This window comes from Motacilla alba, chromosome 3, assembly GCF_015832195.1.
Source record: "Motacilla alba alba isolate MOTALB_02 chromosome 3, Motacilla_alba_V1.0_pri, whole genome shotgun sequence".
Lineage (NCBI taxonomy): Eukaryota > Metazoa > Chordata > Aves > Passeriformes > Motacillidae > Motacilla > Motacilla alba.
Window position 1 is genome coordinate 104,293,351 of NC_052018.1, and position 18,663 is coordinate 104,312,013.

Genomic DNA, 18,663 nt, shown 5'->3' on the forward strand with positions numbered 1-18,663 from the left:
ACAGAATTGCTACCCTGGTTTTTATTTGTGTTCCTTAGTGGTGGTAGGAGTCCCTGCAGGAACATCCTGGAGCTTCCTGGGCATGGAGCATCTGTTGGAGCTGCCTTTGAGCCGCAGCAGAAAATTGGAACCAAAATATTTCCCTTTTCTCAGAACAGTTTTACATTTCCCCAAGAAAATTTTCACAGGGAGCTGTCCCATTCTGTCAAATGTCATAATACAGGCAAACAAACATAAAACACATGGAGAAGCATTCCCAGCCAGTCCCTGCTGGTTGTTTCTTAAACCTCAGGTTCTGCCTTGCAGGTTTACTGATGAAGAAAGGGCTGTGAAAAATTCCCCCTGGGTTCAGTATTCCTGGGATGCTGGGGCTCAATGTCTATATCAGCTGACAGCTATTTCCTCCATTGAAACTTATCCACTTAGAACAGGAGCACTTTCAGTCCGTGCTCTGCCAGCAGTCACAGCTATTTTAGTCACCCTCTTTTGCCAATTCTGGATCCTGCACATCGTTTTGACATCCTCTTCAAGCAGATCATGCAAGCAAACAGCTGCTTTCAGAGCACCCCTCTCTGGAAGGTTGCTCCAAGCTGCAGAAGGCAGATCTGTTTATTAATATTTAAGATCTGTCACTGACTGTGTCAGCCAGCCTGATGGTTCTGCTGGGATCTTCACTGCACAAAGGAATGAACAAAGTAACAAAACAAACAAAAGGGATCTGAGATCTCGAAATTGTTCTTTTTTCCATGGCAACCTTCCTTGAAGACTAGAAGGCTGTTTAGGGGAAATGGCTTAATGCGCTTTCCCAGCCTTTTTACACTTCCCAGGGTATGTTTCCCACTGATGAAAACTTGTCCCCTCAAGTGTCCATCCTTTGATGTTATGCAAGTTCACTTGTCCAGCCTCAGACTTGCTGAGGACCAGCAGTACTGCTAATGGAGCAAGAAGCGATCTTCAGCCTTTTTGGATCCCAAAGAGTGGTCTCTCCTCCAAGCCTGGCAGCATTAGAGATGAGAAATCTGAGGATTCATAGCAAGACATCTGTCATGAGACTGCTGTAGTCAATCCTTACTTCAGTGCCAACAAAGTTGAGTGAGCGCTGGATTTTGTTTCATAAAATGGAACCACAGAAGCAAACCTGTCTGGAGGTGTTCTGTCCTTGGACCACCTCAGGTCTGTCCCACTGAGCTCCGTAGCATCTGCTACCAATTCAAAGTCTGCCTTCCCATCCTCTTCCTCAAACTTCTTGCTATTTTTTTGGTTATCCCACAAGGATATCTCACTTCTGCTGTCTCTCAGAAGGGTCTGCAATGGGGAATGCTATGGGGTTTTTGAGCCACAATTATCCAGACCTCTTAAAGGGGTTGGTGCACGCTGGTCCTGTCTCTCCCTTTGTCTGCTGTGGGAGGATGTCCTCACCTCTGTGTTCATGGGAGGAACTTGAGAAACTCTCCATGCCACTGCACACTAAGGACATGGACAAACCCCAGCGCAGGTCAGGCTGGTGCTTTACCACATCTGTATCCTCTCTCAGCTACAGTTGTGCCTCATCACCAAGTGTCCTTGCTCTCAAGAGCTTCATTTCCACCCATTTATGGTGGAATACCAACCACAGGAAGAGCAGGTCACCCAGGCTCGAGTCTGGGGATGGGGGGACCCAAAGCTGTCCTTGGCCCTGCTGTGTGACCTGAGATCTTGCTTTGCCCCTGAGCCTTTGCATGAGATGATGGATGCAAAGGGCAGATCGTGTTCTTGGAAGCAAAACCCCTAACAAGGCATGAAAGTGTTCTTGCAGTTGTGGAGGGGAAGGTGGGGAGAAAAGGCAGTGCAGGCACTGAGAGGAGCCTCAGATCTGGCTGCTGTTGCTACCTGTGTGTCTTTCTAGCAGGAAAATGTTGCTAAGTTCCCCGTGCAGCCCTGGGAGCGTGTCATTCTCTGTGTGGGTGGGTGTAAAAAAGCTGTTGCAGAAAGTTTCAAAAGAAGCTTAGCTGTGAGAAGAGCTGCAGCTCAGGCCCATTTGCAAAACACGAATGCCACCTCCGCACCGCACGGGGATCAGCTGACACCGGCAGGAGCACTGCCACTTCTTCTACTGCTCTTGCAATTTTTTCAGTTCTTCACACAAATTATTTGGTTCAAAACATAGGTCAATTAATCAGTGTCAAGGCAAGGGCAGGACAGCACACTGGCCCCTGTTGCTGTAGATAAAGGCTCAGTGCTGGCATTCTCATGGGATTGGGAAGGTTGCTGTAAAACAGCGTACAAGTCTGATCTGACCAAGTTTTCAATGTTTTTCTGAATCAAAGCACCCTTGCCAGCCCACTCTGTGTTGTGAAGACCTTCACGTTCTGTTGAATTTGCCAAGAGGAGATTTTTGAATAAAACATACAAATGACAATAAATTTCAAATTCCACAGGAGTTAAAGGCCACAAAAGATTGCTGCTTGAGTTCTGCAGCTATTTATTCTTGACTCTTCATTGCACCAGGGTCTCTTACCTTTCTCCTTATCATCCCCTTTCCCCTTCCCAGTGCTCTTTGGCATGCTGCCTAACACTGAGCTGGAGAAGGAAGTTTCAATCTGCAGTCCTGCCCAAGAGGGGAGATGGCACAGAGAAGAGATGAAGCACCACATCCAGCCCACTCTGGAGTCCCACACAGAACTTCAGTGCACACCACTGCCAATCTGCCCTGCTGCCCAGGGCTGCCACAATCACCAGCAGTTGTGGCTGTTCCACACCACCGCCCAGGGATGTCAGGAGGCCTTCTGGCTTCAAAACTTCCACTTCCCTGGAACTCCCCTCCTTCCCCATCACCCCAGATGTCTCTGGACATTTGAAGGCCCTCTTTCTGGCTGCTGCTCGCCTGTGGGACATATTTGCTGACATTTCCTGAAAGGGTATCATCAAGTGGATACTTTTCTTCAGCCCCCAGCACTCAGACACCGCAGAACACATCTTAAATCTGTCTCAGCAGCAGGTTGGAAATGTCACTGAGACATTTGCTGAGGGGGTCAGGGGCAGAGTCCTGCAGTACTGCTGCCATCAGGAGCGTCAGAGCTGTGCCCTGGGACAGTGATTTCCTGTCTCTGCACGTTGTACTTATGATGCTGCTGCTCGGCACAATAAGCCAAGAAATCATTCCAAATGAGCAGGAATAACTACTTTTGTAACAAGGAAATGTCTCCTCCAGCAGCAGACAGCTTTTCTGTAGAGGGAGATAAAAATGTAATTACAAGTGCAATATATTTTTACCTGTGAGTGTTTTTGGGGTTGGCATCCTTGCCACTGTGAGAACCTCCTCTCTGAACTGAAGGGCAGCAGAGGTCCCCAAAGGGCCACACTGTAAAAACATTTGTATCCTATTCCAAGAAGTGTTGGGGCCTTCGGCTATTTTCCAGTGGAGGAGAGCAGTGTGGACAGTTGTCTTCATGTCACTAAGATGCTCTTGATTACATCTGTGTCTTTTTACTGCCACCAGCACTTGTCCAGGAAAAGGGTCCCTATTTTCCTAGGAGTTCTACAAATCAAAGACCTGGGAAATATTAAGAAAAATGCTTCAGCCCATCCCTGAGGACTTACAGTTTAAAAAAGTGAGACACAGAGAAGGAGAAGAGGACAACAATGAGAAAGTGCTGGTCATTGAGGCAGACAGTTGTTTTAGGCCTCTGGCAGAGTAGCTGCCATGAAGTCATTAAGCACTGAGCAAATAATTAAAACTGTTGTTCATGAATATTTCAGTGGAAAATTTTTGGAGAGGATGTATTTCAGTCATGAAACATGTATTAGCCCAGGGAGGTGGAGACATGACAGGGAAAGACAGAGGGAAGGGGAAGGAAAAGCAAACAAGCAAACTCTGAAATAATTAATCATCAAATCCTTTTCCACTTGTATGACTTCCTGCTAAAATCTTCTGATGGATGAATGAAAGAGTTACATCAGACCAGGAGAGGTTTTGGGCCTCACTGAGTAACTCTCCTTCAGTAGCTCCACATCTGCACTGTGGAAGGTGAAGCATCCACACTGTTGATATATTTGCATCCAGACTCGCCCTGCTCGACTTGCTGCACCTGTGGATGGGGCCCACCATATTCCATAGCCTTTTGTGTAAAACTGCAGCTGAGTGAATCAGACAGGTCTGTTTAGCTCCACAAGAGGTAAGAATTACTCTGAACCACTTCTGTCACCGAGGCAGAGCAGATCTTCCTTCAGTACTGTGCTCTTACTTAGAAACCCACACAGGAGGCGGATTTTAAAAGCAGCTTGGCACCAACTGCCCCTTCCATCTGTTCCCAGCTGGCTGAGGTCTTGGGAAAACCCTGGCACAAGCAAATCCAAGATATGTATCCAGTGAGCTGTCGTATCCTAAGGCACAGTGGTTCCTAGCCTTCCCCAGGCTGAGGTGAAGCCCATGACTCGTGCACTTTCAGTGTCTCAGCTGATGGATGGACATTTTTGCTGTGGCAGTGTGGCATGTGATCACTGCCAGGAAAAGTGCCATCCAGTATTAAACAAAGAAGGAGAGTCTTCAGCTGGGTTTTGCAGGAAAAGCAAACTTGAAGCACTCCTCCTCCTGCCTGTATGTGATGGAGTGATCTTGGACATGGGACAGCCCTAATAAAGGGACTTCCATGTGGAAGAGTATTTCCTTCCCAGATGCTGTCATCCTGCCAGATGCCCAGGGAAGTACACCCTGCTCCCCATCCCTTAAAAGAAAGGGATGGGATAACAAGAAGCAAAATCCTTTCACCATCAGGACAGGGCCTGCACTGATTCCTGAGCTTTGCATTTGCCAGGATGAATCCTCTGCTCAGCCAGGGTGTCCTGCCGAGGCTTTTATCCCTCTTCACACAGCGCACCATATGGACGGGCTGCTCCTGCAGGGAATGTGTTTGTGCATTCCTGCCTCTCCCTAGCCATCCCCTCCATGCAGGATGTGCAGGCAGGGACACAGACAAACAGCCCTGCACACAGGGAGCTGCAGCAGCTGCTGCTCAGGCTTGACCCACCTGCTGCTAGACAAGCAGACAGGCTGGAGAGCAGAGCTCTTGATTCCTGTTATTCATTTCTTTTGGCAGAAACAGTCAGGCCAATTAAATCACAGATGAGGAGACACTTCCTATATGTATGCAAAAGAATAAGAGGGAAAGAGAAAATAAGCGGACTTCATGGTTTTGTTTGTATACACTGGAATAATTTTATATAAAAAAAAACTTGAACAGGTTGTTGATGACTACTGAGATGCACAAAGAAAGATCCTTGTTAGCAATCTCTGCCCTCCCTGTTGGGCAATGAGGACTTATGTTTGTGTGCTAATGGGTTTCCACTGAGGAAAAACTCTGCTCCTGTGGAGCAGTTTGTTAAAGGGAGAAGAGACCCCCGGGATGGCCTCTTTCTTCCACCAGCAATGATCAAAGCAGCAAATATTCTGACTTGGGACCCTGGAAAACAAAAATGAACTGGTCCCAGAGTGCCAATGTAGGAAGAGCTGCAGCACTACTTCATTCTACTCCTTTCTCTAAGCACAGCAACAGGAGATTCAGGGAGCAAGGCTGCATGGAGAAAACAATATCATGAGGTGGTTACAGCAGGCATTGCTGAGATGCTGGACAACAGGAGCACCAGAGTTAGAGAATCCTTGGAGATCCATGCCTCAAGGCAGTTTGCTTTCCTCCTGAGGTCAAGAATAGAAGCTGTCTCAGGCACGATGGAGGCACATTAGAAAGATATTAATGAAATCATGGAACTTAAACCTCCTCTGTGCTACAAGACCTGCAGGGTTCCCTCATTTACTCTTTTTCTGTTTGCCCTGCAGTTGAGGGGGGGGTCTCTCTGCTCTCCCTGTGATGCAGGCAGACAAACTGTTGGGAGAAGCTGTTCTTTGAACTCGGGCAGGTGACTCACTCTTCAACAGCCTCATTTCTGGAGAACTGCCCTGATTTATCACCATCTTTCTGCCCTGCTCGCTGTGCAGTGCAAGGATGAGCAAAGCCCTCCTGGCTGGCTCTTGGTGCTATTGGACTCCTTGCAGCTGCACACCCGACTGTCTTCTGCACACCTACAACTCAGCTCTTCTGTGGGGGAAGAGATAAATCTCCTTGAATGACACCCACACTCGTGCAAACCCTGCCCATTGAGACCCAGCAGTGCCCGCCTCTGAGTGCTGCAGTAGTAGGAGGGAGGGCTTTTGTTTACAAGAGATTAGGGGCTGGTATCTGCTGGCATGACAGCTCTGGGATGTGTTTCTGCTGGAGAACATGGAGTTCTTGTCTTGCAGTTGCTGAGTCATAGAAAAGGCAGAGCAGTAATTTCAGGGTGCTGACAGCTTAACACAAGGTTAGACCTTCCACTTCCATGCCAACGGCGGTGGTGACGCATGGCAATGAATTGCTCCAGGTCAGCTGGTGAAATTTTCCCATTGTGAGAAATGGGATCTTGTTGAGTCTTCCTGTGCTGAGTACAGAGCTGAACCCAGAGATTCCAGAACACGTGCTCCAGTTTCTGCAGCCAGTGCTGCTGGCACTGGGAGGTGCTGATGGGTGTCTGGGAATGGTGCCTGTCTTACGGAACATTTTTTTCTCCTAATTCTTTCTTTCCTCATCCAAGGATGGTTTTGGAGACTAGGCAGGAAGGATGCCAGATATTTTCTTTGTACTGCAGTGACCACACTAAGTAATGCGATTACCAGGTCTCCCCCACAGAATGAGCATCCTGGACAGGAATAATTTCCTTAGTGTCTCCCTTCTCAGCTCTGTGTTTTCCAAAGTACATCCTCAAGTCTGCAGTCAGCAGCAGAGACAAAATATCCCCTAGGTCCAGAACATCTCTTCCCTGGAGTTTAATCACTTAAACCTCCCAGCCTCAACAAGAGGAGTTGATTCCTCAGTAGGGTCACAATTATGCAGAAGAAAAATGTGTTGACTACTAAAAAGCAATTAAAAATGGAATGCTTAAACACCCAAATAGGAATTTATGCACCAAATTCTTGTTGATTTGTTAAGACTTTGTGTGCATAAATATATATACAGCATTTCAGAAAAGAGTTTCTTTGAGAAATTTATTGTATCAGAAGGTGTCCTGAAATATTTTGGAAATATTTTATCATACCCTATCAATACATTTTCAAGCAGAACAGAGGAATGCTTTTTTTCAATTGGAAAGAAACTTTTCATATGCAAGGTTTAGTTAATGTATATATATATATATATATATATATATATAAACACACAGAAAAGCTCAGTAGCAGCAAGAAATAGTTCAAAATTATGTATAGAAACTCCTAAAATAATTTCCATAATTAAAAAGGAATTCTGATGGTATACATTTGTGTTCAACATATTTTTTTACCGTGTCTTCTGCTCTTGGTCAGAAAGAAATTAAAGTTTTCATCTCGGCTCCTTGCCTTTATCTCTGATTAATCTTCAATATAGTTAGACTTAAAATTATTAAAAGATCTCCCTCTTCTTCTTTTCTTCTCCTCTAGAACTTTTAAAACCTTCCTTCTGTGTTTTTGTCTTCTGGAATGTCACAGTTGTATTTTTAATGCAATTAAATTAATTGACAAAATCCAGACATTTTGTTTTATGTGGGAAGGAAACGTTAATCATTTTAATCAGAAGAGAAAGATAACACATTAAATATTTGAAATAAAAAAACCCAACCACCTAAGTGTCTGCAAGAAAGAGACAGTTTTGTCCAGGGTTGTTTTCTGTTGCTGCTCGGGAGGAATCCCAGAGCTTTGAGACACCTGAAACACGGATTTCCAGACACTCAGCTGTGTTTGCTGCTGTTGTCTGGCTGGCAGCCAAAGTCAGGAGGCAGGAAAATGCTGACTGAGAGCAGGCAGGTGCTGCCCCTGTTAGGGAATGGCTGTGGATATGAACAGAAGGAACTGAAGCTCCTGGGATCCTACTTTTTTTTTTGTGGACTGGGCTTTGTGGTGCCAAGCTTGGCACTTCCTACTTGCCCTGGGGAACTTCAGACCACCAGGAGTTTTCTGAAGTTGAATTTAGGGCTTCCTGCTATTTATCTGTCTCCTATCATCACCTATCTTCAGTGTTTTCTGCTATGTCAAATGCAGCCTTCTAACACCAGATCTAGATTAACTGAGTCACTTTCTTCTTGACACACATTAGTAAAGCTCCTTGCATCTTTTCAAAACCAAAGTCTTTCTCTGCAAGGAAAAAGAGCCTTGTTCATACCCTGCAAAGTGATGTATGGCAGAGCTGGCTGATACAAAAAGCTCAGTTCAAGCTGATTTGCATCTTAAAGCAATACAATTAAACCAGCAAATATTCTGTGTAGACACTTTCTGTATCCTAGTGATCCTGTGATTTAGTTAGATTTCTCTCTAATTGATGTTAAAATAGAAGTTTAGTGGAATCCACATACGTTTTAGAAGCCTGAGTTTGCTGAGGCCTCCACCTTTCCTTGCAGGATTTTTCCAGCGAGAAGTGTGTGAAAGACAAAGATCTATCTCTAGAGTATCTTGCAAGCTCAGAAACAATGTGATATTGAGCCCCATTTTGTAGCCACTTCAAAAAAAACCCATTAATTCTTCCATTGTATCCAAAGGAGAATTTGGTCTCAGACCTTTGGATAAAGTTTCCAGCTTTTCCAAGTGTTGTGATCCAGTGGGTGAGAGATGCCCCTGGTTGAGTTAATGTGCAGTTACTACCACATGCCAAAGTCAATAATACAGTAATACAGATTTTCATTAAAAGTAAATGTGAGGAAGAGAGATAGAAAGAAATAAAAAAGATGAGGGGGTGAGAGAGATCAAGCAAAAGGTAATCACCACCTGTGGATCCAGAAGCATCCTGTTGGTCCTTCTTCACCCTTCTTGGTGGGGGGGGGAAGGCCCCAGAGAGTTGTTTTTCTTGGGATTCCACCTTTGTGCAGTCCAAGTTCTTTGTATCCAAAGAGTACAGATGCCATTCCCATCCTTTAAGGTGATGTGTGCACCAGCAGTTGCTTCCTTGCTGACATCATGCCACAAGGGGAAATTTTGTCCTAATCAAACACACCCTCAGGCGTGTGACAAATTTCTGCCACCTGTGCTTATTTCAAGTTGCCACCATGGTGACTTATCTCATGGCAAGTTCCTTCTGTGGCCTTGGCAGTGCTGGGAGACATGGAACTGTGTCATGTCCTTACACCTGGCCACAGGGCAATTGAAGGCAGCCTGCTAATGTTAATTCAGACAGGACTCTAAGTGGGATGTATCCCTGCTGAAGTTGCTTGCCTGGCAAGAGTGCTGCAGGATCATCAGGCTCTTAATTAGCTGGTGCTCTCTCCAGTTATAAAGCAAATTGACTAAATATTCTGGCCTAGTGCAGAGATGGTTAAATCACTCACAGCCTGTGGCTCACCTTGCCCTTAGAATTATTTTTTTTTTTTTTCTGGTGGATTAAAAGTGCTGGGAACCCAAGAACGATTTTTTCTCAATACTTTTTTGTCAGGCATTTTTTCTCGTATCCCACTCAACACAATCCATGGAGTATGGTTATTGTTCCCTGTTAATCACCCCTCTGGTCATGAAGCTCTTTGTGCCTGCCTGCTAAAGCCAGTTGCATCACTTGTGCTGCGTCTCCAGGAGAGAGGGAGAAAAGAGGATTATGTTATAAAGTAAACAAAAATGTAAGAAAAAAAAAATTGGGTTTTTTTTCCCCATTGTTGGTTTTTTGTGGAGTTTGAGTAAGTAGAGGAATGGAAAGGGGAAAAAAGCTTTCCTATGAAAGAGATAATCTTCATCTTTCAATCTTTGGTGACTCTTTTGAAAAGCTGAGTTCACACAAGGTAAACAGAAGGGAAGATGAATAAGTTACCTCACATTCACTGTCAGGTGCTGCAGAGCCCACAGTGCCTGATAACTTCTTACACTTTTAGTTAACATATTGAATTACAAAATGCCTCTCAGGAAATAGCTCGGGATGGATCTCCTTCCTAGAAAAATGAAACCACATCAGTGAGGATCACAGGAGCTGCAGACTTTGCAGGCTGGTCTGGCAGGAACTCCCAGGAACACCTCTCCAGGGACAATTCCATACAACTGGTGTGGTACTCACCACTTGTGCTGGCAAAAAACAAACTCTCCTAAGGAAACCAGTTTCTGCCAATAGCGGTTCAGAAAGTGCTGTTCTGAAAGCCCTCAACACATGAAATTGGGAGTAGATAAAGCGTGACACAGAATACACACAGGGAAATCATGGGTTGTTGTAATACCAAAAAAAGTAGCTGGGAAAGCTACTGTGATCAACAAATGAGTGAATCTTACCTCCAGAGTTCTTAGTCTTATCTCAAAAATCATTACTATGCATTAGTAATTACTATCATTACTAAGGGGCTTTAGAATTCCCAGAGATTTAGTTTTAGCTCTGAAGGGACACCTGTGAGTGAGGAAATTGATGAACTAATTCTCTGATCAAATCTCTTCCTGTCAGGAGGAGAAACCACCCCAGAGGCAGTTTTAAAACTGTGCCTGTTGTCTTTCCCTTGTTCTTTGCCAAAATGTGGCTCAGGGTGCCCAAGGCAGAAACTCCCATCATTCTTGCCTCTTCCCAGGGTGGGAGGTGAGGATCGAGGACTGAGATCTTCTCTGGCAGCAGTGAGCAGCATCCTCCACCCTTTCCCGTGCTGTGTGACTCATGCTGGAGGGAAGAGACATTGTTATGAATGTAAAGCACACGCTGACATCACAAATGAAGAAGAGGACCAGAGACAGATAAAAGCAACCACAGGAAAAAGAAAAAACCCAAAAGACCCCCGACAACAACAAAAACAAACAGCAACAAAACCGACAACAACAACAACAACACAACAAAAAAAAACCCACCCAAAAAAACAAAACCAAAAAACATAACAAACCAACCAACCAAGCAAACAAAAAAAAACCCCAAAACCAAACCAAAAATCCAAACCAAAAACCCCTCCCACAAGGCATCAGGCAGGTTCCCTCTCATTTGGTACTGGGGACATACTGCAGGGAGGAGCAGTAGGTTTGGATCAGGACGAAGAGAATCTGCTCCCTGCACCAACCTTAGATAACAAGTTGGAGGTACAAAGATGAATGCAGCTTTTCCCAGAACCTCCCTCTAGCAGGGCCTTCAGCAGGGCCCCTAACAAAGTCATCACAGGGTTCTAAAAGCCCTGCCTTTCCTTGTGAAATGGAGAGGAGACTTTTTGCAGGCATATTTGTTTGTAAGCAGTTTGTGAATAACACCTTGCAAAACTTTGTACAACAGCAAGGACTTGTAAGTCTCTGAATTTTTATGTGTAAACTGGGCTTCCCACCTGTCATCTTTTGCAAATTTTCTTCTCTTTCATCAAAAAACATCTGCTTGATGGCTAGAAGCAAACTGGAAGGGCAAAATCATCTTCTTTACCATAAACATCTAAATTCCTGTATATGCCAGGAAAAGAGAACTGCCTTTGTATCTCAGGCTGAGGTCTCATTCTCTCCAGTGCAATCAAATGAACAGCTGTTGCTGTGGAGCTTGTCTAAAACCATCTCTCTGCATTCTGCTCATTCAGGTCTTTTATGCCTGCTGTTCCCAACGTTTGTAGTTTTATCTCTACTCAGAGACAATCAAATGCCACAGGCAACACCAGCCAGGGGCTGAACCATGCCTTTGCCTATGCCATATTTTCAATTTCCAGCAAAATTCTTTGACACCAAAATGGTCCACTGGCTGAAACACAGATTTTATGGAAGTTGAACATGAAAAAGAGACAGACTTATGCTGGTCTTCATTTACACCCTCATCCCCTCATTCACACTCTATTCTCTTGAACCTTTCATGGGTTTTCCAGAGATAAATATTCTTCCCAGTGTATCTCCTTCTACCAACTCAGCATCATTTAATTTGGTGGCAGTAGAAGTTCCATTTCTCAGGCCCCTGCTTTTCACCTGCCACAACACTGTTCAGGAGCTTGGCAGGAAATTGTAAAGGCTGGAGGTTAACATGGTATTGCAGGGGAAAGAAGGAGGTGCTCACAATGCAGGAAATGCCACTTGAAAGGTTGGATGAAGAAAGGTCAGATTAAACTACAGAGGGACTTAAATTGTTTGGATCTGTTTGGAAGTACCTGCATTTCAGGTGACACCTGCTCCCCATTGTTTCCTCAGTAAGTTCCAGATGGAGAAGGTCTGTTTGAGACTCATGTCCATTCCCTGGGCCTTCCTTCCAGCTGAAATTACAGAAAATTCTGGAAGAGGTCTTCCCCACCACAGGCTGAACTTTCCATTATACCATAGGCATAATGGAATTTCCAAATACCTGGAAGAGCAAAGAACAATTTGTCCTTCATTTAGTTCATAATTTCTGCCTGTGGAGCTGTTTGGTTGGACTGCATAGACCCTTTGATGCTCTCCACAGGACTGAAAACCATCCTGCCATGTCCCAGTCCCTGTGCTGAGTGTCTGACAGCCCCATGCTTTCCCCAGCTGACTGGCACCTCCCTGCTGGCATTGTCAAGGTCCAGAGCCAGATCCTGACTTCACCCTTTACCCATCCGTGTCTTTAGCAAAGACACTGGAGTCTTTTTCTCACCATCAGTGGAAATAAGTGATGTAAGCCTGAAGGTGGGATTACTGCCCCAAAACTGGAGATCAGCAGAAGTACAAGTTTAGGCAAGTTAAAAAGAGGAGGCAGAGTGTTTGACTAGAAGAAAGATAGAAGATACAGGAGCAAAAGCGTCATCTGTATGAGCTGCTTCTCATTCTGTGCCATTTTTTTTTTTGCATGTCACTTGAAGAAGTAAAACTCAGAATCTGGCTAGTGGCTGCATGGAGCCTGTGCATCCCTGGCCTTTCTGGCTCTTTGTTCCCATGAAGTGAAAAGAAATCCTTTCACCATCTGACCAAAGGGGTCGGGATAATCTCTTCTCTTCCTGCATGGAGCCAATCCTGCTCTCCAGCCTCGGGGAGATGAGGCAGGATTAATGACTGTGATCAGTGTGTTTCTTGTTTGCAGATACTGCGTACCAGAAGGTATTTTGCGAGTATGATATATGAGTCACTGTGGGATGCAGCAGAATGTTTTAGCCTTGCAGCTTGGAGGTACATTATTCATCTTCTCTCGGCCTGTAAAACCTGCAGCCCAGAGACACCCTGAATCTGGTCTGCAGAAGCTCAACTTGAACCTCCAGGGAAGTTCCTTGAAAGTGTTTCTTAAAAAGACATTCATCATTTTAGTTAAAAAAAAGAAGATAATACTTCCAGACCTCCTTACCCCTTCTTCCCCCGCCCTTCCTCACTTTTCTGGCTTACTTTCAAAGCCTCTAAAGAGAAGATTGATTGGTGGCTGGCATTTGCAAAAATCCCTGTTTTCAGCCTTGTAGCACCCAACCTTCATCACAGCCTGTGCCCCCTGCTCCTATCCAAGAGCTGCTTTAAGTTGTTGTATCCATCATCTGGGTGCCAGCCACAGCCTTGCCAGGGGAGAGAAGAAGTGAGTGGACAGAAGTACTATAAAACTCCACAGATAACACAATTTTTTTCAGGAAGAACAATAAATTTTGCAGCAACTTTCAAATGCATTACAAAAGGTTGAGATACCTGGTGTAGCTTGATGAGTCTGTAGTGAATTTAACTCTTGTTGATAGAGCATTTGGCTCTTCATTCTTGCACCAGTCTCGGCTACACTGTTCTCTGAAACACATGTTGATGAAAAAGTTGTGGGAAAGCTGGGTGTGATTTGGCTGTCTGATCTACACAAGACATTTCTCGACCTCATGGATTTTGCCAAAGCACAGACATCTCTCATGGAAAACTCAGCAGGATGTAATTTCTTTTTGTCAGGTATGAAAAGAGATTGGTTAGATTCACCCCAAAGCCAAGTGACTTTGGGACTTTCTCAAAGTGACCAAAACCACCAAAGAGCTGATCCCTGTTAAAAAAAAAAAAAAAAAAAAAAAAAGGAAAATCAAGAAAATCTGTTAATTGTTTACTAAACACTAAACTATTACTTTTGGCCTTAGTTGCACTTTGTTTGGTAAGTATTTTCAGATCCTTTTAACTTAAACCTGCAGAAATGCTGTCATTTTCATATAATGACATTGAGTAGTAATGTGAAGGTTTTGCTAATTAGGCAATAGTATCAAAGAATTTTCTTATTACTAAGCAAATTACTTCAGATTACTCTTTCACGGACTAAAGCTGGTTTCTGTGTGGTTGGTTTCTCCATCTCAATGTAAATCTTTTTTACCGGAATAAAGGAGAACTATAAGATTGTCCTTCCTATATGCCCTTACCAATGCAGTCTACATTCCATATAGGAGGGATTTAATTCTCATAAATTACAAAATATGCATTCAGTTATGAGGAAAAAATGTGCTCAGGTTAGGTAATTTGTTGGAAACTAGAATTTCTGTGAAGGCGCGGGTGTGTTCCCCAAGCAAAATCACTTTTTATCATAATGTCTGGAGCTGCATAATTCAAAAACTTCATGGCAGCACATGACTAATACAAGATATCAGGTTTTGGCTGGGTGAACATTTTAGCAAGAAACTGGGTTTTCACCGTAGATCCAATCCTTTCACAAAGGTCAGGGCTGTCCTCAAAGGGTTCATCAAGGAAAAAAACCCTGTTCTTTTTGAGCAGGGTTGTTGCTATGCTGAAGATCCTATCAGGAAAAAGGCTACTAGTATTTGAAAAATCAGCCTTCTGAATCCTTTTGGGTCTTCCAACTCATTATTTTTGGTAAATCCAACCTATTCTATTGAAGCAATCAAGATATACTGTCAAGTTTTCAGATTATTTGACATTTTGACTAATGGTTTCTTTTCCCTTTGACTTCCCATCTATTTTTAGGCGAAGAAATGCTGGTTTCAAGCTTTGCAAAGTTTCATTTAAAAGAGGTCAACCCAAATGTTGCAGATTTTTCCGTTACATAAAGTGACATTTCAGAAATGCCAATTTGAAAATGTTCTATAATTTTTAAACTTTCCCTTTATTTTGGGGGGGTCGAGCCTTGCTTTACGCAAAAGTTCTGTTACATTCATTGCTGGGCATTTACCTCAGTCCAGCTTCAGTAAACAGCAACCTTCCAGATCCAGACTGGTTCTGTGATGGGCAGCAGGTGCATGAGGAAAGTCTCTGAGGGGAGCTGAAGAACCAGCTCTTTCAAAAGCTTTTTCTGCTTTCCTTGCCAACACTTTTAAGAGGCCCGAACATGACCCCAAAAGGCTCTGTCATTTTTTTAAGAAGGAATCTTTTGAGTCTATGCTGGTTCCAGACAAGAAGATCATGAAATCTTTGGTTACCCTGCAGAGAGGCTTTGCAGAGTGAGTAGGATGCTTTCCCCAGCTAAACCAAAGCACATGACAGCAGGTGTGTAAACCTGCGTTATTTCTATCTTGCTGCTTTGAAACAGCTTGCTCCAGCCTGCTGCCTTGCCTGTATTGTTTGATATTGTTTCTGCCTGAAATATTCATAAAGCATTATGCTTAAAAAATTAGGCTGATGAATGAGAAGAGACAGTTCTCCTAATAAAGTCATTGACAGAAGGGCCAAAGAGTTTTTGGGTTTTTTTAAATGTGTGGAAGCTTGTCATTTGGCTGCTGCAGATCAGTCTGAGTAGCAAAAACATAAAATAAAAACCACAAACAAACAAACAAAAAACCAACCAAAAAACCAACCAACCAAACAAAAAAACAAAGACAAAAATAGAGTAATAGATGGCTCTGAAGAAGAAAGTGTCCCAGCTCATCGATCATTTGTGGACACATACAATTAAAACGTTGAGGATTCCTCACTCGTTGTAATGAGGGAACAAAGAATGTCTAGGAACTTAAGGAGCTCATTTGCTTATACATGGCCTGTCTTGTAGCTGACAGATCTCTTACTGCCTGCCAGGTGTCCCTGCTTGATACCACACCAAGGTCTATAAAAATGACACCCTCCTTTGAGACACTGCTGGTTCTATCACCGTCTCAATTGTGCAAATGACCTCATTTGACTAAAAAATGTCTTATTGCCCACCAGGTTAACCTGTCACATCCCAGGATCCTGTTTCAGCCAAGAAATTAGAGTCACACCTTTATTTCACCAGGTAAAACAAATAACTCTATGGCGTTATTGTTTTTGTATCTCTTGCAGACAAACAAAGCAGTAGCCAAGGGGGATTTCCACCACGCAAGCTCCAGCTCCCGGCGAGCTCTCTTCCTGGCTGTCCTGTCCATCACAATCGGAACTGGCATCTACGTCGGGGTAGCTGTGGCTCTTATTGCCTACCTGTCAAAAAACAACCATCTATGAGCCTCAGGAAAGGGGGAAGAACCAGCCAACCCGGCTCCTGCACTGCAGGAGTCCCCAGCACATCACACTGCGTGGTTTTCCAAAAACAGACTAACACTTTTGAGGGGGCAGGTACGAGATGAGATGGGCTTGTGCATTGTTGTAGGGTGGGAAGCTGGAGGGGCTGGGGGAAGTTCTGCCATTTGTGATGCACAAGTCTTGCTTATCTTCATCAACCCCTGTACAAAAAAGGGAAAGAAAGAGCAAAAGAGAGACAAAGAATGAAAAGAAGAAAAAATGAAAGGAAGGAAGACGGGGAAAGTGTGGAGAAGGGTGTTTTGCCTTTGCCTTCTTTTCAATATGGTGTTTACAAGCATCTGGCAAACTGAGCTGTTCTCTTATTACCTTCTTGGTCACCTGAACTTTGCAGCCAGCATGAGCTTGTGCTTAATTTGCTTGTTAAGCACGGCACTGAGATCTGGGAAAGCACGGACAGCTGAAAGAGCAATATAAAAACAAGGGGAAGAACATGGCTTGTTTTGTCTTTTGAATGCAGGACTCATTTGCCTGAGTGAATCAGACACCTCAGTGTAGAGTGGTATTGCCTACTCTTCTTGTTGGGGGTAGGTTTCCATGGAAGGAGAAAAGGAAATTAAAAACATTTTTACTTCCTTTCCTTGATTTTGGATTAAGGTGTGCCCCACAGGCCCACTCAGCGAAGAACAGCTGAGGTTACAACTGCATGACTCGGCTCTGCAGACAGAGTACAATTCTGAAGTAATGTGAGACCCGTTGTAAAATTAATTCCTCCATCCAGTCACATTGTGATAACAGCACTTTACTGTGGCATTATTGCTCATCTGGGCTGCTCCACCTTGCCGTGGAGACCTGCACAGCAGTCAGTGCGAGAAACCTGGGGAAAAACGCAAACTGAAACACTAATAAGTTTTTAATTAAAAAAAAAAAAAAATCACGGTAAAGCATGGGAATTAACCAGAGAAAGGAATGCTTCATACATTTCTGGGGTCCTGCTCATACACAGACCAGTGAATACCACTCAGATCAGAAGCTCACAGCTCAGCTGTGCATCAGGGACATGGCATAGCCATGGAGAGACAAGCCATTTCCCCAATAAGCAGAGCAGTGGTAAATTGTAGGGGAATTGAACCTTGTCTTTCCTTCACTGACTGAAATGATACATTTATTTTCTTCTTTACTTGCTCCCCACACTCAATTGTTTTTTTGTCTTACAGATTTCCCTGCACTCAACTATTTTTTTGTCTAACCACTTCGTCCCATCCCAGGGTATAACAGCATAGACATATATATGTAGCTACATATATATATATATATATATATATACACAGAGAGGGGAAAACCAATCAAATCAATGACCATTTTATTATTCAACTGCCTCGTGTTTTCCAAACATGATTTCTTTAAACAAGGATGTCATCAAAGATGTTTTCCTCCAACTCTGTATTGCGTGTCATCTTTGCTCTGGGACAGTTTTTTTCTCTTGTTTTAGGTTTCATTATTTTGGTTTGAATTTGACTTCTTTTGTTTTGTGGGGGGAAGAACAAACACATGCAATCCTATTTTTCTGGTAGCTATACGGTTTATTAAAACACATGGTATACAGCTACTGGTGCTTTGTGTGACACTTTTTTTGGGGTGGATGTGAAGGTTTAGACTGAGTGAAACTTGGCCCAGGACACCCAGTCCAGCTCCCTCGAGAGGTGCTTGTATGCAGCATCTCGTGCTGTCCCTGGACCCAAAAGCCTGTTGTAGTCACTGACAGGTTTTTTGGCATTGGATTCACAGAACCATAGAATGATTTCAGTGGGATGGGAGCTTAAAAATCATTTAGATCTAACCCCCCTGCCTCAGATAGGGATTCCACTCACATTAGATGTCAAATGTTGGGCTACAAGCTAAGCCTGGAGACTGGAAATGTACTCCCAGTCTCTTCTGCGTATGTATTATGCATGATTTGTGGGAAATCAGTCAGTTTTTCTCATAAAGCCTGAGCTGTGGAGTACATGGTATTGAATAAAAACCCACTGATTATTCCCTTAAAGGGAAAGGAGCTATTATTTCCTAGCCTTGATTTGAAGTATGTCTGGAGTTCAAAAAAAAAATTAGAAAGCAAATACAGGTAGTGTAAGGTCATTAAGCAAGCCTAACAACAATAATAGTAATGTAATTTTAAAACCAATCTTATTGCTGAAGACTCTGCCTGATGATCTTTGGTGATTGTGCTGGCTGAATATTAACTTGAGAGGCAAAAGCCAGCTCCAGAGCTAGGAAAAACTCTCCCACAAGGGCAGCCTTAAAAATACCATAGAGGCCCTTGCACCCAGCTTCAAAAATAGCATTCCAAGCACAGGGAGTTCAGTTTTCCATGTCCCCAGGACCCCCCAGTGAAT

General features: G+C 43.8%; 1 protein-coding gene across 2 annotated transcripts in view; it reads left to right on the forward strand.

The window, feature by feature from the left end:
- SYNDIG1 (synapse differentiation inducing 1) overlaps positions 1-17,880 on the forward strand; it is a 49,934-nt gene extending 32,054 nt beyond the window's left edge. For both annotated transcript variants that reach the window (XM_038133593.1, XM_038133592.1), the window contains exon 4: positions 16,097-17,880. In XM_038133593.1, the coding sequence (XP_037989521.1) occupies positions 16,097-16,255 (159 nt within the window). In that variant the 3' untranslated portion in view covers positions 16,256-17,880. The remainder of the gene's footprint in view (positions 1-16,096) is intronic.
- Positions 17,881-18,663: the final 783 nt, after the last annotated feature.